General features: G+C 41.7%; 1 protein-coding gene across 1 annotated transcript; it reads right to left on the bottom strand.

The window, feature by feature from the left end:
- Positions 1-1,684: 1,684 nt before the first annotated feature.
- LOC147711562 (protein SET-like) lies at positions 1,685-2,503 on the bottom strand. Its single transcript, XM_086919504.1, has one exon. The coding sequence runs from the start codon at positions 2,501-2,503 to the stop codon at positions 1,685-1,687; it is 819 nt and encodes a 272-aa protein (XP_086775630.1).
- Positions 2,504-20,340: the final 17,837 nt, after the last annotated feature.

The following is a 20,340-nucleotide window of genomic DNA, read 5'->3' as shown; positions in this document are numbered from 1 at the left end:
CAAAACAATATTTTTCACCACTATATTCTGTCCATTTGATATTTTGTCCATTCTATATTTTTACTTCGATATTTGTGCAATTCTATATTTTTTACTCAATATTATGTCTGTATACCACCTTTGGTTCATGTTCCGCTTATAAACTTGCTAAAAAAATAGCTAACTTAATAGTGTTTTACTCTTTAGTGGAAAAATCAGTCATAACAATGAAATGGGAATCAGATCCCACCCCACCCCAACCCCAACATTTAAAGAATTGATTAGATGTAAAGGATTATACATATACAAACTACAACATTTAGCACGAATTGACAATTCAAGAGAGCTTGGACAAACTGGGGCCACTTTGAGGGGTGGATTAACTCGGTGTAACTAATATATCTGAATAGATATCTACATATTGATCCCATAAATTCAACCTGCTACTGTGTACTATTAATTCTCTGTAATATTTTTCTTTTTCATAGGAGTCAAGATTGCCTAATTGTAAATATAAACTAATATGCAACTTTTCCGTCTTTAAACAGGAAAATATCATGAAGTAATGCTGTATATCACACTAAAGTGGTCCATGTTTTAATTGTAATACAAACATGATCACCTTGCTCTCAATGTGAATATAACAGACAGCGACAGGATAACTAGTTAATTGTGAGGACCTCAACAACACAACACAATACGTCATACTTTCATAACTGATTAGAGCAAAATTCTCATGTATTTTATATTCAGATACATGATGTATTCAGAACTCAAAGGAGCAATACAGGAAATGTTACAAATTTCCTAGCAGAAAGTTAAGAAAAATGGAATCAATCTAACAATATTAATGAGAAATCCATGCATAGACCAAGATGCATAACTTGCTATTCGATGTGAAACAGGTCCCACATCTTTAATGGCTAAGCTGGCCTCTATTATGTCTATCAAAATATTAAAGAGGGGAAAGACAGTAGAAGGAAGAAAGCAGCCACAACATGGCCGATAAAGATGGCTTTGCATGTCAGACACACCAATTCTAAAAAAGGCAACACTTGACTGACTCTGTGATGCCACCCACCAGGAGGGCACTTGATTGGCTTTAACAATGGGAGATGCTACCCAATTTCAAGCAACCTATGGCAACCCATGCCTTAGTGTGAAGAGCCTTCTAACACCTGCCCATCTTGAGTTATTGAACATGTACCTGAATTTTAGGAGTGGTCGCTATATAAATTATAATCTCTATTGGCTGTTCATCATCCATTGCACAGAGCAGTCATTTTCACAGGTAGACATACACACACATCCACATATAAATTACTTCGAATATGACAAAAATGACATACTATTAAATCTACCGGTTACATCATTTCCTTACATTGGAGCTAGGGGTCCCATTGCCATTAGTTGCTGACTCGCGGGCTCCGCTGGTGCAGTAGCTCGCGCTAGAACTCTTGCGAATAGACCTTCAGTACAACACATATAGGAAAAACAGCAGCACCAACATTGGTTTTGAGTAACTTTAGGACTGTTTTAGCTGAGCATCCCATCAGGGAGAAAGACACACTATTTAGGGTTTTTCGTTAAAGGTTCTTAATGAGACAACTTATCAAGTGAGGGAAGGTTTTCCTGTTCCGGGTTAATGGCTATTTTGTAAAGTCTGATGAAAAACTCATGTCAGCAAGCAGTGGAGGCTATGTTGTCAGAACTCCCATTGCAGCTCGCTCCATCGACAACCATCATCGTCTTGATCCCTGTCACCCCCATGCTCTTCTGCGTCAGCGATGGACTCGCTCCGGCATGGCTCCAAGCAGTACAACTCTGTCGCCTCCGACATCTCATCTCCTTCAGCATTTGATTCGTCTGGAGCCACATAGTATAGTAAAGGATTTGGCCAAATTTCGTTCTTAATGATCTCCCAGAATTCCTCGGCAGCACCGTAGTTGTCTGTGAACCAGTAGAAGATGCTTCCTTGCCTGCCAGTCATCTTCTTCCTCTTCAGATCCCTTCTCTCCGGGCAGCGGCACCTGGTCAGGTCCTCTCCCGCTTTCCATTTGATCTCAGTTGACTTGATACATGCTTCTCTGCCCCCTTTTTGGTCAAATTCTTTTGAAAGGACTCGGTTTTCAAAGTAGGGATTCTCTTCAAAGTGAAATTCCATTCTGTAAGTGTCCTCAGAGTCTGTCAGCCGAACCCTGGTCAGATAGTGCAGCACTTGTTTGTCCACTTCCTCCAGCAGTAGGCGGAGGCGAGGATGGCCCAGCAAGGTGGTCGACCAGAATTGTGGGACTTTGGAGATGAGCTCTGACCTTCTCTGGAAGAGTGGTTGACACAGGTTGTTGTACTTGATGTTTAATTTCAGAATCTCTGCGCTCCCTTGTCTGTCCAATCGGTTAATTTCCCTCTGCACCTTCTCCAGCTGTCCTACGGTGTCCTGTTGTTCCTGGTCGGAGGCCTCTTCATCCCATTCATGGTAAGTGCAGCTAACCTGGGTTTTACTTGTTTTGGACGTGGGTGCCATGGTCAGTACTGTTTTCCTTCTTTCACCGCTATTCAGATTCAGGGTTCTGGTTAGTTTCACCCACGTGGCTTCCTCGTCCAGAGAACGCAATACAAAATATTCTGTTTCTGGCAGTGGTGCTGTGTCCTCATATGGCCTTAGGGGCTGCTGATAAAACGAGGAAAGCTGAGCAGGCCCATCTCAAGACCTTACAGGAGCCATTATTGCTTCATCACTGCATCACTGGCTGAGTTAGGCCTGTGACCTTTAGAGGCCAGCTTTACACTAGACACCGAGGCTGTATCTTCCTTTAGTGGCAGTTAGTGGTAACCCCAAGGACTGATTAATGAAGGCACAAAACATGGAAAAGCCGCAGACACTGACAGAATGTTTAATGTTCCAAATGAGTTTGCAGCTCTAAAGTGTGATTGACAGTCCAAAGAGTTCATAGCAGAATAATGTTGATTTACAATCATGGGCTTTGGATAGACATGTCTGATTCCGATGGCATTTACTCTGCACTTACAAATCTGGGCCTAGCTCCATTTTGACCTCTGCGTCAGAACCAATATGAGAAGTGAACCAAGTACAGAGCAAGTTAATGTCAAAAACACACTACACCAAGTGTCCATATAATTCACGTTTCTCCTGAAAGGAAGTTTGTTGAGAAACAGGATTGCATCCCCTTTGTTAGCCCCAATTCGCCTTGTATATGGAAAATGTCCTGAAAAATTGGAGCGGACATTCCTGCAGGTTCTATCACACAGAGAACTATCGGTCTGATGCTCGAAAGGAGTTGGAATTAAAACTAAAATAAAATTATCACTCTATGAACCGCATTAGGGTGGCACGTTTAGACGGCAACTGAATATTCCCCATGCACGAGCCTCATTTCGCAAAGTGAAATCTGCTCCATATGCAGTTTCCCAGTGAATTCAATGCCAAGGCCTTTAAGGAGGTAGTATGAAATAAGTGGTTTACAGTCGCAAAGCACTGATGCATGTCACTGCAGCATGTAAGGAGGGGTAAGCCCATTTCATGCCCCATCCTTCTTCTGAATCATAATGTGTTGGATCTGCTCTTTGGGAGCCAAAAACATTTCCGACTTCCAATTTGTTGCAAATAGAGATATCTCCTTGGTGGCCAGGCCACACAGGTTATAAGGGGATGGTTTATTAAAGGAGATCACTCTTAGTTACAGGTTACAGATTATAAAAATTAATGTATATGCCACACCAGGAGCAGAATCCTGCTGCTCAGCCCCATCTCTCCAACTGACACTGGCCCAGGCCAGGCACCCACCAACGTTTCATCACATCACACACACTGGCTGAGCAGAAGGGAACCAGGGAAAGAATGCATTACATCTAAATCAGAATATAACACTTTGGGGCAGATTTACTATTTTTTCACCTAGCGCACTACAGCAGCCGCAAATGCTGCGCTACGTGAAATGGAGAGAGGAGGAGAGCGCCCTATTTATTAAAATAAGGCACTCTCCTCCCATCTCACTAGAGCCAGCGCTGAAATCAGCTGCTGTGCGCCACGGAAACACCTTTGCGCCGATGGTGCAAGAGTAACTCTGCAAGTCAAACATGGGTTTTGTACTGGAAGGAAGTACAAAATACTATGCACAGACTCACTTTAACCATTTTTGCACTTTGCATGTGTGCTGTACAGTTCAGCACACATGCAAAGTCGGAAAAGGATGGAGAAATAAAAGCATTTCTCCTTCCTTGAGCCTAGTTGAAAAGGGCGCCGTTTCCACAGGCTAAATACAATCAACTTTATTTAGTGAATGGAGTTTAGCGTGAGAAACCTTGGATGGGTGCATTGGAACGCCCCTGCATCACCCTTGGTACGACCGGAGTAAAGTAAAGCTAATCAGCTTCGCATCACTTTTCCATTATTTCCAGTGCTAAACAAGTGTAGTGCTGAAAAGTAAATTGGATAAAAAAATTGCACAGATTTGTGATACTTTTGTGATGCAAACACAGTGCAAAATGTTAGTAAACCTCCCCCAATGTGTCTTAGGTACACTGAAATGTATTGTTTTGGAGTCACACGACCTAGTGATTTTGAGAATTGCACGTTTTGTGACTCACAAAACCATTTAGTAAATCAGGCACCCAGAATGAAAATAGGTGTCTTAGGCATGTGTCCAACATCACACCAGTGACTTCTAGAACTTGATTAAATTATGAGAGAAGACCCATCCTTAATTAATGCCTTGCAAGAGGTTTGATATCCAAGAGTTAAAAACATTTGATTCTGTTTAATTGCCTTGAAGGGTTAAATGAAGTGAGGGTCTCCAAGGGAGACACTGGCCATGGCTGGGGTCTTGTTCAGAAGCGAAGTAGGGTCTGACAGACAGTAGTGTCACCCTTTCGGTCATTGTAATTGCCTGTCTCTTTCTCCCTCTAATGAGCTTCAAACATCTATGTTAGGGCTATTGGTGAAAGAGGTAAAGGCACGAGGAATGCTGTCTCTTACACAGCACTTATTCCAAAAAGACATCTATATTCTAGTTATTCCATTACCTTGACATGGATGGTTAGAGAAATACACGATTTTCTCTAAAGGATCCGGGATTCTGGCAAGCATTCTAAGACTCCTGCAAATATTTCGAAGATTACAAGGATTAACACCCCCCTTTGGTCTGGAGTTTCCAGCTATGAGCCACATTAGCTTACTACTACTTTCCTTTTCTCTACTGGTCTGAGATAAGGGTTGAGTAAAAGCTGAAGGACTACTCCATAAGGACTCACTGTAGAGGACCAAAGGTCTTGAATAAAGATCCAGAAAAGGTAAGTAATCCAATTGAGGTTTATTGGAAAAGGTTTCCGATCACAGGAGGAGCGCCTCATCAGCCAGGAGTCCAAGTAGCAACTGACCAAGCACAACGGACACCTGGCTTCTGAGAGCGACTCCACAATTAAAAGAATACAATTATACATTCTATGCACATGCACAGGCATGTGCACACGAGATAAGAACAATCATCAGCACGAGAACAATAATGACAAGATCTAACACACTACATCACCTTCCCCCTTATGCAAATGCAGAAAAGAGAATTAATAAAACAATTAAAAAGAAATAAACTCGTTATATCTTGCAGGAGGTCTTCTCATACGACCACTGCGACTGCAAGACGGGACTGTAGGGGAAACAACAGCAGGGGAAGCATGAACCGGTGTCGTAGAAGGTAAATCTACGTTAGCTTGAAATATTTTTGGCTGAAGCCAATGAGACCAATCACAACCCTCCTGAGCGGATAAATTTTTCCTCCTAGAAATGAGGGCAGCTTGATCTGAAGTCAACCTTGCTAACTGTCTCACGTTCCACCAACCTTTGTCCCCCAAAAAAACTGCATTTTTACTGACTTTAAGGATTTGTACAGGACTTGAGAACATAGACAAACCCTTTGCGACTTTATAGGGCTTCTTGATCATGACCCAAACCCCCACCAACATTTGAATGTCCTTTACACATTTTGACTTGTCATAATTTTCCTTCATTACTGCCTGCTTCTGTTTGACTGAGGAGTCAACATTATCCCTAACAGGAGAAAATTGTAAACCCTCCACTTTCCTCAACCAAGCAGGAAACAAAGGAGAATGGAAATCCCTTCCCCGCAACAATTGAAAAGGGGACATTTGAGTAGTACAATGGGGTGAGACATTATAATTCCAAATTTTCTTCTCTAAAAATTTGAAAACATCCACCCCAGATGCTATGGCTGTCTGGATTCCCTCTTTCAAAACTTTATTCCCACGCTCAACTAGACCATTAGATGAGGGCGAATAAAGTGCCACCTTCAATTGTTTCACGTCATGTGTTTTCAAAAATTTACACATCTTGTCAGAGACAAAATGGGTTCCATTGTCAGTTACTAAGGTTCGAGGGGCTCCTTCTAACAAGAACAATCTTTCCAGAAAAGCAATGGTATTATTTGAATCCGGCGCCTCAACAAACCTATAATACATCCATTTAGAAAAGTAATCAATTGCTAAGATAAGGTACCTCTTCCCTTCCGGAAGAACTTTATATGGGCCGGAGAAATCCAAAGCGACTTTCTCCCAGGCCGCCCCTGGCAATTGAGAAGGCTGTAAAGGGGACTGATGGGTCTTCCAATGTTTATCAGACAACAAACATTCCTCGCAACTGTCCACAGTAGCCCTTACCTGTGCGTCAATACCCGGCCACCAATAATGGGTTTTGATTCTCATACAAGTCTTGGTCACACCCAGGTGACCCTCGTGGGCTAACTTGATAATAGTGTTCCTTAAACCACTGGGCGGAACAAACTTATCACCCCTTAACAAAACTCCATCTTTGACTGAGAGTTCCTCTGCCACCTGAGCAAAATTCTTTAGATCACCAGAGAGATTCCTAACGTCTGGCCAAGTCTTGGCTGAAAACTCCAAAGCCTGAGATAAAACACCATCCATCTCACTAGCCTCTAACCAATCCTTTTCCGTAATGACTGAATTCCACTCCTCAATAGCATCAACCATAGAGACACATTCCACATCTTCCTCAACTAGATCATCCTCATCATCTCTGTCCATTAACATTCTGGACAAGCAATCTGCCCTGAAGTTTTTACCCCCAGAGATGTGTCTTAACTCGAAATTGAATTCCTGCAGTTTAGAAACCAATCTGGTCAGCCTAGGGGAAAGACTATTGGTACCTGAAACCTTGCTAAAAATAAATGAAAGAGGTTTGTGATCAGACAGAATAACGAATTTGCGACCCCAGATGTACATTTTAAACTTTTGGGCCGCCCACACACAGGCTAACGCCTCCCTTTCAATTGTGCTGTAGTGCTTTTCAAACTCCTTCAAAGATCTAGAGGCAAAAGCTACCGTGTGTTCCTTGCCCTCCACCTGCTGGCAAAGCACTGCTCCAAGACCTTTCATGCTCGCATCCACTGCAATAATGCACATGGCATCATCCCTAAACGCCTGAAGGGAGCGCGCCGAGACAATTAAATCCTTGACCTTAGTGAAAGTGTCATCCAAATCTTTTGACCAAACAAACTTTTGACCTTTCTTAAGGAGTAATCTCAGAGGTTCCACCACTTGAGCGTACCCTTCAACAAATCTGGCGTAGTACTCGGCTAGGCCTAGAAACGAACGAAGGGCATCTTTATCACTAGGAGGTTTAGCTTCTGTTAAAGCCCTAACAACAGAAAATTTCGGTCTAATGCCAGAATTCGAAATTGAATGACCCAAATACTCTAACTCAGACACTCCAAACTTGCACTTGTCCTCCCTGACCGTCATACCTCTACTGCCTAGAATGGACAAAACCTTTTTCAGTAGAACATTATGTTCCTCCATTGTTTTTGCAAAAATCAAAATGTCATCCAAGTATGCTTGGACCCCCACCAGATCCCCAAACAAAGAGTCCATTAACCTTTGAAAAACGCTAGCTGCTGAAGCTAACCCGAATGGGAGCCTCAAAAACTTGAAAGCTCCAAATGGGGTCACAAAGGTTGTTAACTCCTGCGAATCCTTAGACAAGGGAATCTGATGGTAAGCGGACTTTAAGTCCAACAAAGAAAACCATCTGGCACCGCCCAGGTTTGCCAACAGTTCTTGAATTTTAGGGAGAGGATGGCAGTCAATTTTAATGTTTTTATTGAGACCCCTGAGGTCCGCACATAGCCTAATCTCGTTATTTTTCTTGCGCGCTACGACGATGGGCGCAACCCATTGAGAGGATTCAGAAGGTTCTATGATTTTGTCTTTAACCAGGTCCTCAAGCATCTTTTTAAGTTCCGCCCTGACACTAAGGGGAACGGGGCGTACCTTGTGAAAAACAGGAGATGCCCCAGGGATGAGCCTAATCTTGTGTTCTGCACCACTCACCAGTCCAATTTTATTACTAAATACATTTTTAAACTCACTTAGCAAATCAGCTCTGTTAATTTTTGTGTCCTCAATAAAACAGATAGGAAAGTCACGTACTTTAATTGGATTTTCATCCCCTGGTACAAGGTATAAACCCATTTTTGCGAGGTCTTTCCAACCTACGATATCTTTTCCTTTAATTGCCACGTAGACTTTAGTAATAATGGACCTACCCAGGACCTCCACACTCGTTAAGAAAAAGCCTAACATGTCAATATCTTTCTCGCCGAAAGCTTTTGAATTAACATCAGATTGACTTAATTTCACATCCTTTCCCCATTTATCAAAAAATGTAGAGTCTCTGAGTATAGTAATGGGAGCTCCAGAATCCGCCATTACCTGCAATTTAATGTTGTCAATTATGGCTTCACACAAAGGTCCCTTAATAGGTTCAGAATCATCACACTCCACCATTAACATAAGATTATCAAAGGTGTCATTACATTCATCCATATCTACATAATTGACCTTGACAGATTTCTTTTGGAATCTGCAAACCTTTTGAAAGTGCCCAACTTTTTTACACCCAACACACCGTTTGTTCATGGCGGGACACCCTTTGAAATTCCCAATGTGGAATTTGGACCCGCACCTAAAACAAAAATTTTGTTTATTAGTATTACCACTAGATTTACTCTGCCACTTTTCCTTAGTTTCCTTACTAGAAATGGCATATAGGCCATCGTCAGACATATCATCTGAAATGAAGTTAACCTTAGTGACAGCATCTAGAGCCATGGCTTTAGTAGAAGTTACGGATCTTTCGATACTAAGGCTAAGATCAATAACTTCGGACAATGAAGGATTCTTACAACTAAGAATTCTTTCTTTCACCTTGGTAGAAGAACAATTGAACACAAATTGATCACGAATATAATTGTCCAGCAAAGGACCAAAATCACAGGTGATAGCTCGGTTCGCGCTCGGCGAGTGAATCGCCGAGCGCGAACCTTCACCCTTTACCAAGATGGCCGCCTTGCGTAGCGTCCAACGTGCGGCGTGACGTCAGAGCGTAGCGTCGTAAGCGTGAAATCCCAGAATTCCACTCGTATGCAGAGTTCCAAAGGATCCGAAGGTTCCAAGACGTGCTGCCGGAGTTCCAAGAGACCGGTAAGCGCGTAATTCAAAAAGAAAAGCGAGGCAAGTTTATTTTCAAGTCTTAAAATAAAATCCGATGATAGTATTAAATCCCCAAACGTCTTTGAAGAAGTTTATCGTCTCCAGAAACACCGACGACACTTAAATCCGTGAAAAGTGTCGGTGAAACAAATTTGAATCCGCTCCTCCTCTCACATGTAAACGTGTCGCAAATAATCCGACGATCCGCTTGAGATGACTAAATAAACAAGTATTGAATAAGGGTCATCAAAGGATCGTTCTCCAAAGTTCAAATTTGACGCGAATTCGTCAAAATCCTTTTGCGTGGGTCGGTGATGGAAACAAATCCCGATCGTCGCCAATATGTAGAGGACCAAAGGTCTTGAATAAAGATCCAGAAAAGGTAAGTAATCCAATTGAGGTTTATTGGAAAAGGTTTCCGATCACAGGAGGAGCGCCTCATCAGCCAGGAGTCCAAGTAGCAACTGACCAAGCACAACGGACACCTGGCTTCTGAGAGCGACTCCACAATTAAAAGAATACAATTATACATTCTATGCACATGCACAGGCATGTGCACACGAGATAAGAACAATCATCAGCACGAGAACAATAATGACAAGATCTAACACACTACACTCACCCAAGAAAAACCCCTGGAAACTGTCAGTCTGCCACTGTATGGACATGTTTCACTTTAGAAAATGATTAAATAGCACTGCCCTTGGAGCAAACACTAACACAGGATATGCATTTGAAAAAAGCAAGAGGATTTCAAAATATGGGCATAAAGAGCATGCCAACACACACCAACCCCGCCATCATTCAAATGGGGAATCACTTCATTTGTCCTACAAAGGAGATGTCATGTTATGGCTGCTCAGCAGTCCAGGAGTCAGAAGAGGCGGGTAAAGAAAATGATAATGGAGACATTACAGGATGAAAGGACCTTAGTCAGTGCCAGAATATGTGAGTTGGAACACATTCAGAAGCATGATTACAGACTCAAATGGTCTATCACCACATACAAAAGTGTTGGCTTCTTGTCATTGACATTACGTTACTGTCATAGTATCCCCCCAAAACATTTTGCCTTCAACCCCTTTTTTGCTGAACTAGTTTTTTGTTGGCATTAGCACTCTACCCCTGCTAATCGGTGGTAAAGTGTTTGTGCTCTCTCCACTAAACATGGTAAAATTGGCAAACACACAATTTGTACCTTTAATGTACTTATAAGTCCCTAGTAAACAGGTACTACATGTACCCAGGGCCTGTAAATTAAAATCTACTAATGGGCTGCAGTACCTATTGTGCCACCCACTAAAGTATTACTGTAAAACGTGTCTAAGGCATGCCGTTGCAGCCTGTAGTTCTGTTCTGAAATGCCATTTCCACCTGGAAAATAAACCTTTTTCTAGGCCTAAGCCTTCCTTTTTAATACTTAAAAGTCACCCTTAAAGTAGGCCCTAACCACCCTATTGCTGGGTGTGTAGTACTCTAAAAGTAGGGCATGTGTAAAGATGCACATGTCTTGACAGTGGAACATTCCTAAAGTCGTTTTTCACTGTTGTGAGGCTATCTCTCCCATAGACTAGCATTGGGTTACTGTATTAAACTTAAAAAGTGATAACCTCATTGTGGTAAAAGAGAGAGACATGCTTCTCCCACTCAAATGAACTGTAATATAATTTCCTCGTTGATGGTAAAGTTGGATATTTACAATTCTGAAAATGTCACTTTTAGAAAGTTGGCAATTGTTCTGCCAAAACCAAATGTGCTTTTCCACCAGGGTCACATGATTATGTGCGGCTCTCCTCTGGGTTTTTTCGGTATATTCCTTCCAGCCATGGGGAAAAAAGGGCCTTGGGTGTGGGTCAGGTTATTGCTCTCCTGAGCAGGATATCCTGCATTCCTGAGCTTCAAAGTGTGGTCTTAGAGCTCTCCCTCCCCTTTCCTGACTTGTAAGAGCGGCCTGCCTTGCCACTGACAAATGAAGCTCATACCTAGGGCTGTCAGGCCTTTGTTATCCTAGACAGTTTGGTGCCAAACCCAGGAAAGGGGTATGGTAGACAAGGGGGGCATCCCTGCCCACGGGCTAGCACTGTAGAAAAACATGACGCCTTCAGAATCTCTCATCAGAACACTCCTTGACCCCTTAAGGACTTCCCTACTCTTGAATAAGGAAGATTGGACTTGCTTGTCTTGTACCCATGCTCCCCAGAACTGACTCCAAGGGTCAGTTGGCTGACATTCTGTTTGAGTTACAGGGAAACATCAAGCTTCCAGAGGCTCTCTGCAACTGCCCAGCTGACCAGCACTAACTGGGCGAGCCTGAGCTCTGCTGCTGTCCTCTGCTGGAGTAAGCTCTGATCCACAAAAGGTTGACCCCCAGGCCTGAGACCCTTGGCTAGCATCAGAGTGAACTCAAGGTGAAGACACGGACATGTTGGGCTCCTCACGATCACAAAGCAGCCTCTTCACGCCAAAAAATGACCGACCACCAACATGAAGCTCTAGTAGAACGGGCCCTGGCACCAAAAATAGCAGCCGCCCTCAACGCCCGACCTGCTCCTTGTGCCGGCAACAACCTCTTTGCCACCCCTGCCAACACAAATGGCAGCCCTTCATGTGGAGTTGAGAAGGTAACGCTTCAGGGGGTCGAACCTGGTCGCAGTTTCTGTGTAGTTCTCCATTGCGGTCAGCCTAAACTTGTCATTGACCCCAGTCCAGCGCAAACAGATAACTGTAAGTAGAACTTTGTGTTTTTTGCTGCTATTTTCACCCAAAGTTTTAAAAACTCATATCTCTGGTCCTACTGATTGAATATTTGTTGTTTTGTTATAATTGTACTAAATACATGTTACTCAACTTTTTTCTAAAATGCTATTTTTTTTGTGTTGCTTGTTTCATTCTGTTTCTGTTTTTCTAAGGTGAGCAGTGCATAAATTATTTAAAAAAATAAGTGCCTGGGCCCTTGTCAGGAGACCAAAACAGCTTTTACCACTAATTGCCACTGCCAGCCACAACCAATGATAGTACCCACACTACTACTAACCATCGCATTGCTTCATGTGTGACAATTCAGACTATTCGAAGCACCCACAACTATAAGAATGGCTTGGGCAGCAGGGCAGGTATTAGTTGTTTCTAATGTCAATTGAGTTAATGAACAAATGTTGTTCTGCTTATTTCTAAATTACACAAACAGGTCCACCATGTGGGAGCTGTCGTAAGTGTTGGTGTTGTAGATTAAGTGCCGGTGCTTTGCACCAGAAGCCACCAGCTCAAATTAGGCACTGAAGGTATGCAATATTGCTTTTGTGATAGGCTACAAGAGGGTTAAGCACAGGTTCATTCAGTGACTTTTGTTGTTCAGCCTGACAAGGATTGTGTTTATTGTTAAAGTGGGGCTCTCACCCATCTCAATTAATAACCCAATTACTTACAATCACTCACCACTCTTGAGTTCCAAAATGAGGGTAGTTTCTTATACACAATTATTTTTATTGATTGTTTTTAAAACATGTAACGTTGTGCAGAACAATCAAAATCGTCTGACAGATACAGCAAGTGTATAATATATCAACTAGCTTTGTTAAGAAATGTAATACACCTCTGAGCAGCTCATTAATATAGATAAGTATTTGTCAGTCCAATTCTTCCTACACAGACTGATTTGGTAGAAGGGTCAAAACTGATGAATAGGGGATGATAGCCCAGAGAAAGGTCCATGCATTCTCTTTTACCTTGTCAAAAAATCCGTGGGGTACCTCCAACAGGATGTTTTGAAGAGCATACAAAAGTCTTGGGAGCACAGTCTCTTTATAAAGGGCCACTCAGCCCAAGATAGGGATTCGTAGGTTGTTCCAATTTGTTAGGTATCTATTTAATGACTCCAGGAATGGGGACAGGTCGAGTTCCCACCACCATATTGGTTGATAGGAATGCCAAGATATTCAAAGCTTCGCATTTGGATAACTAGGGCCTGATTTAGAGTTTGGTGGATGGGATACTCTGAGAAACATGATGAATTTCCTGTCTGCCATATTACAAGTGTATTATATCCTTTGACACTTGTAATACAGTGGACAAGATAGCTGTCATGTTTCTAATGGATACTGCATCCGTCAAACACTAAATTAGGCCCATAGTTTGGCATACTAACTAACCGCTTCCATCTCACAACTGATTGGTTTCTGGGTTAACTTCTCTGAGTTCCGGTCCCGATGCATTGCCACAAAGTGCAAGCATCTGTATTTAGCCTCTAGTCCACTTGGGGTAACATGACAAAGGAGCATGCCTTACCCCTATGGACATATGCCATCTTTATGCCTCTCCCTCATTGAAAGCCCCGAACCAAAGCATTAAGTGTGATCCAGGTTGCAAATGGGACCATAACCAGAGCAAATCACAGGGGCAATAAAGGTCAAACCTGCATAATGCCTCTCCCAATCGGCAACGGTGGTGATAGTACGCCATTTATTCTAGGACAGACCATTGTATTATTCTAAATATTTCAAAGTTGGTGAGAAAATGGGGGCCAAAGTTTATTGGGTTAAATATCTGTTCTAGGAAGAAACGGAAGAGAAATTAAAGGCCTTTTCAAAATCTACTAGCATCAGCACACTAGGCCCAGAGAAGTCATATGCTTGGTTCAGACCCAGGCCTGATGCAGTGTCTGGTGCTCCAAGTGAACATAAAACCATTTTCGTCACGGTGTACCACTTGCGCAAAGCTATTTACCATTATTTCGGCAAAGATCTTTGGTTCAATATTGATGAATGATATCAGAAAGTAAGATGAACCCTGATCCAGATTCCTAGGAGGGTTCATTCGGACAAATATTGTAGCAATCATGAGGTCTTCAGGCAGGGAACCCATCTTTATTCATTCATTGAACATACTTATCAGACGTGAGGTGAGAAATTAGGCAAATCTCTTATAATATTCAATTATTCAATTGGAAACCAATTGGAGCCAGGAGTTTTCCCCACCTTGATACCAGCAACAGCATCAGATATTTATTCTGCTTTTAGAGGCAACTCAAGGGATTCACTCTCAGTGGTACTTAAGTATTTAGTTTGTTATAAGAGTGGTGGCTATCTCCATCTCAGATCATGGAGAGGTGCAATATTAAGTGCCATAGTATGTTGCACATATCTTGCTAATCACTGGTTTACCCTGGATATAAACTCTTAGCTAGCCAAACAATAGAGACGTTTACCAGTGCTAGAGGTCTTTCTCCTGTAGGATGAAGACATCAGGGTAATGTTGTATGGCAAACTGAAAAACTGTGCCCCTTATGATTTTATTGTTCAGACCAACTACATTCCAGGATATTATTTAATAGTCTGTTATTTGTGCAAGGGAGATGGAGTTTACTTTAATACACTGCACCCAATGACATTGCCTTCTGTCATACTGTGCATTCTGAACTACTGAAGAGATATTAATGTCAACAATAAACAAAAAATCCACCCATCCACGTCTCAATGTTTTGCTTGACAATTTCAAAAGATTTCTGTTGCACTGTTTGAGTGTGATCAGGGAATATCATGATCAAGCGCACTGCCTGAATGTTTTCATCATGATCTTTATAGTTAAGTATTCTGGCAATCAAAAGGTGGGTCACAGCCACAGGGTCAAGGGGTGATTTTACCTGCTTCACCATTAAGCACAAAAAAGAGCCTACTTGAGGCTAAGAACACTCACTTCACTCCGGGAATCCAATGAAGCCAATATTATTCAGGATTATTCATCTGGGAGTGTCTTTCAGCATCTGCTGTGCATTCTTCTATCATTTTGGGCACAACAAAGAGGTGTTGTAGGGTTCTTTTAAGGACTTTGACTGAAACCTTAAATTCTTTGATTCTCCCCACAGTTTCTGTTACTCTGTCAATGGCAATAAGTAAATCTTGCCGCAGGACGGCAACATCACTTCCTACCTTACCAATTTTCTTATCTGTGGTGTCCAAGATTTTTTGATTGTTAAAATCAAGGTCTCTCAGAAATTACAGACATTATCAGAAATCTCAACTTGCACATACCTCATATAAATAGAATTTCAGATATTACCAAAGAACTCTTAAGCCATTGCTCAGGTTCTCAATCTAGGAGGCTACGAAGTGGGCATGCCCCTCTTTTGTCCACTCACATTGTACAGAGCTCTTATAGAATTCTAAAAGTCCAATACACCTTGAATAGTCAATTAGAATGTGAGTTTTAACATATTCTTGCCAGCATGGTGGACAGAAACCAAGGGAGCTCCTTTGACTCTCAAGTGTTCAGGAAAGGTTTTCTACATTATAACATGCAAAAGTTGCACTATGGCAATAGCATAAATATAAATACATCCCACAAACTGACACAGCAGCTTTTCTGAGCCATGTAGACTACACTGTCTACCTTCACATTCACTTGTGGATATGTTGTTGTCTGGGGAGACCACTGTGACCTCAGTGTTGCCTACTCAAAAGTTCCAAACTCCCTATAACTTGATTAGCCTAGTCTAGACATCCTTACAATCAGTAAAAACGTTCAATTCAATACACCCCTCATCCTAATAGCAATTACAATATATTAGTAATTTGTCTTCACATAACAGAAAGCATCAATAAGAATGAAACCTTCAGGGAAAAGAACTATTAATAAATTAACTGCTACCTGCCAGAATATGTCATGTTATTGACTGAGAAATAATGGTTGAAATTAAGTTTCAAGACCGGATATTGTGCTTGCTTAAATCACATTTACCACTTCATTGTCAATAAAATTGTAATCAACCTGAAATAAAACAATAAAAGCAGAACATTTAAATAGTGAGAAATAATCATAGCCCACAAGATGGACAACGTGAAGCTCAGACTGGTTGGAACACTAGACCACTAACTTCCACTTTGACTCAAGCACACTACCTTCATGGGTGGGGTTAATTTCAGGTCAATATTTGTAGAACCATATTTATGGCTCCTTTTAGTTGTAGTCCTGACCTGGTAAAGAGCTGGCTGATTGTATTAGATTTCTTACTTCCGTCAGCTTGCATCCCTTTGCATTTCTCACAGTGTTTTCTTCACTCTCGGTTCCCATGGTTCTCGTTAGTCCCTCCGTAGCATTGTCCTTTTTGGTTCTGCTGTTCTTTGTCCACTTTGTTTATAGAAGTCTACAGGTGAGTGTTCTGGTTGGCTCTTGGCCCATCCCAAATACATCTGCTGCTGGAAGTCTTGTTTTAGTTGTTATTTGTTGTTCGTTACTCTACTGTTATTGTTTACTGTCCTTTGTCTTCCATCTGGTCAGATCAAACTATCCCTGTAACATCGAAACAGAGTGGTGCCATCCCTTGAATACAAAGTAGAGTGAGCCTCAGTCTAATTTCTCTAAAAACTTCTTTTCCCTGTTTCTCTCCTGGTTTCTGTGTCTGGTGACCTGTCCCATTCTGCTCACTTCCACAGAGATCCAGTAATAGCAGGGGCTTTCGGCTGATTCTCAATCCCTGACAGCATGCTGTAAGATCCACTTAAACCAACTAAGCAAAATGGAGCAACACGGGAGAATTATATGTCTGAAAAATATGTAATTGTGATTTAATAACTTATGTACACTCGTGAACTCTTCTATAAATAATATGTTCTGTAGATTGATTGGAAAGTAATTCCCTTACCTTTTATTGTAGGAGCTAAAGAGATGTGAGATGTGATTTCTTTCAAACCACATCTAATCAGTTTCCTCATGGCGTTACTCCAGGCATATCTGCAACTCTCTCACACTCCTGGGGGTCATGAATCTAAAATTATGTTGGAACTCCTACTGTATTCCAGTTGCCCTCAAAAGACCTCCATGTAACCAACTCTCATGGACATCATATGTAAATGCGATTGCTGCAGGTTCATGTCTTGCAGACCCTCTTCTGGTCCTGGCATCTTATGAAAATACTGGATGCCAGGTTTGGAAATCATAACAATGTTCCAGCACGGACAACTAGAGTTTATTCTATTTGCTTCCCGATATCTGGTTCTGGAGAAACAGGTGCCTTTTTCAATAGTAGCAGTCAACTTGTAGGAAGTCAAATAATTCAAAATTAAGGACCACCTTTTCAAAACTGTCATACATCACAGGGCAGCACCCAAATTTGGTGTGCAGCGAGACAGGGAGAGATCAGGAAAGAGCCATATCTGCTAAGATAAGGCACTATCCTGCCCTCTCCCTAGCGCTGGATAACAAATAGGCTGCTGAGTACCAAGCACATACCTTCGTGCCATAGTGCAAAGGTCTGCAAAAGTCTTCCAGTACAAAATACTATGCCTAGACTAACATCAAAATGTTTCCCACATTGGACTTTTGCTGTACAGTGAAGCACACATGCAAAGTTTGAAAAGTTAGAAGAAATAAAAGCATTTCTCCTTTTTAACGCCTGCTTTCAAGTGGCATTATTTTTTGGTACAAAACCCTCTCTACTATTGCTAGTAGACAGTGGTACACATCAAAATCCCTGGGTGGTTACACCTGAATGCCCATGTCCCAACCATGAAACGCTCCTTTGAGGCAGACTAACGCAAAGCAGCCCTTTGCAATGCTTTGTCATACTTTCAAGCAACTTTCAAGAGCAAAACAAGTTTTGCGCTGGAATGGGAATAAAACACTTTGCGCAGGTTTGCTTCAGTTGAGGACGCACACCCAGAGAAAAACTGAGGTAAAGACAGCAACATGAAGGTGAAAGTATGTCAGATTTATTGAGTACAGGAGTTTCCCAACTGTACAATTCAACGCTCACTCTGCTCCTCAGCAACATTCTAACGTGAGCTTCCAAAGGTACAGGGTGGAACCAATAGTCCCAAAATGCAGGGGTGGAAAATACCATTAGAAGGAAATGCCAAGGTAAAACTATATACAGGAAAACGGAAAGTGGGTCCAGTAATAATGATAATAGGTTATAACAAAACATTTGTAAATCTGTCCCTGAGGGTTTCAAATTGTGTAAAATTATCTTCAAAAGCTGTGGTAAACACTTCATTGTCTGAAATTTTTGGTAAGGCGGAAGTACATGCAATCAACCTTTTATCACTGATTATTTAGCGCTAAACCAGTGCTTAATTTGAGCCGGTGCTTTCCAGTGCTTAGCACAACACTTATTTCTTGGGGCCGGGTCTACAGAGTACAGTGCACATGATAAAGACGCATTTTTGCAATGTGAGAGAACAGTCTGCTCTCTGCAATTGACTGCCAGAAACTGCTGGTGATGTGACATGACGCCCCTGCCTCAGCTTAGCGTACGTAACTAATAGTTTAATACATGCAGCAATAAAATAAATAGCAGTAGTGTGCTATGGCCACTACCAACCAATTGCTGCAGTCCTAGATGATTAATTATTAGACCGGCCCCATGCTCCGTCGTCCCTTTTTGGCGTTAAATCGTCAAGTGCTCGTGTTTACTCCCAAGTCGGACTTTTCGTCCGCCCCACCATACTGCGCAGCTGCAGCTTTAGCCATTCGACAAAGCAAGCAGCATATCTCGCAGCAGAAGGCCTAGGCTATAATTAAAAGAAGCAAAAGGCAGTAAGTATTTAGTAATTATTTAATGTTTTTTTTGTAACACGTACCCCTGTCCTGTCTTGTACTTAAATGGTTGAGGTGCCCGGAAAAATGTAACCACCGTGGTGTGGATTGGTCGTAGGCCAGGGCTCGTTTACAAATTCCATTGTAGATGACGACCTGCTGCCGCAAAACCCTGTTTGCTGGGCTACCTGACCCGAGTCACGAGTGATAAATAATGTGTCACTATTTCTTAGAACATTAAGTCAACTAGAAAGAGAAACTTTACTTGTCTTGCATAGAAAATAAACAGGTTTTAAAATGGCACTGCGAAAGAGACATCCGTATACTGCCTGGCACAGTTCATGACAGGAGCCCTGCTGAGTTCAACTTCACAGAGATCTAATGTAAATAGCAAAATGTAAGTTTCAGTCTGACGTAGAAAAAGAAATGAAAACGAAACTAACCATATCAGTCTTCAAACAGTTAAAAAACGACTTGCACACTAAAGTTTCATCACCAGAGCAAAGAACAAATTCACAGTCCTGCATGACTTGTGAAGAGCAAATACATTTAAAGATTTTTTTTTTCAAAGAAGGCTTCTGCGTATTTCCCTAAAAGCAATGCTACTATTAAATCTTGCACTATTTTAAAATACATTTTGACCAACAATATTATTCCTTTTTAAGAAACAAATTGTGATCTACTCAACATACATCTGCTCCTTTAGCCTTACACTTAGTTCAGGATAGATGACACATAATTTGTAATTCGACAAAGCATCCGAGAACACTCCAGGGACAGTATGATGCCTGAAATGGTCAAGTGTGGGTATTTACTATTCCAGAGTACCTTCTTGCTGCTGAGAAGTGCAGGTACTCTCACTTGAAAATGAACGAAGTGCAGGTACGTGTTCCCTGAAAGTACTAGCCCATTTAAAGCAAAAATTATGACTACAGTAATTTTCCAGAAATACCTACACATTTGTCAATGTGCATGGGGCACAGTTACACATTTGTTTTACTGCTTATAAAACGGGGGTTCACACATAACTTTTTCTTTCTTTCAGGGGGATTCTGATTTTCCTGTAAACAATCCCCTTCTCCTACACCTCACAAATGGTCGTATTATTCCTTCTGCAGGGCATCCTTCAAAAATAATTTACTTTTCCCTCTAGAAGAATAAATCAAGGTTTAAATATACCTTTTTTAAATGCCTGCAAACTTGCAAGTTTGTGTGTCTTCACATAATTTGTAAAGCACTCTTACCATTGAACGTCCACTCTCCAGGTTTCTCCCTCAGATTAGGGTAGAG

The sequence above is a fragment of the Lissotriton vulgaris genome, chromosome 5 (assembly GCF_964263255.1).
Source record: "Lissotriton vulgaris chromosome 5, aLisVul1.2, whole genome shotgun sequence".
NCBI lineage: Eukaryota > Metazoa > Chordata > Amphibia > Caudata > Salamandridae > Lissotriton > Lissotriton vulgaris.
The sequence above is the reverse complement of the archived record's forward strand: the minus strand, read 5'-3'. Positions and strand labels throughout refer to the sequence as shown.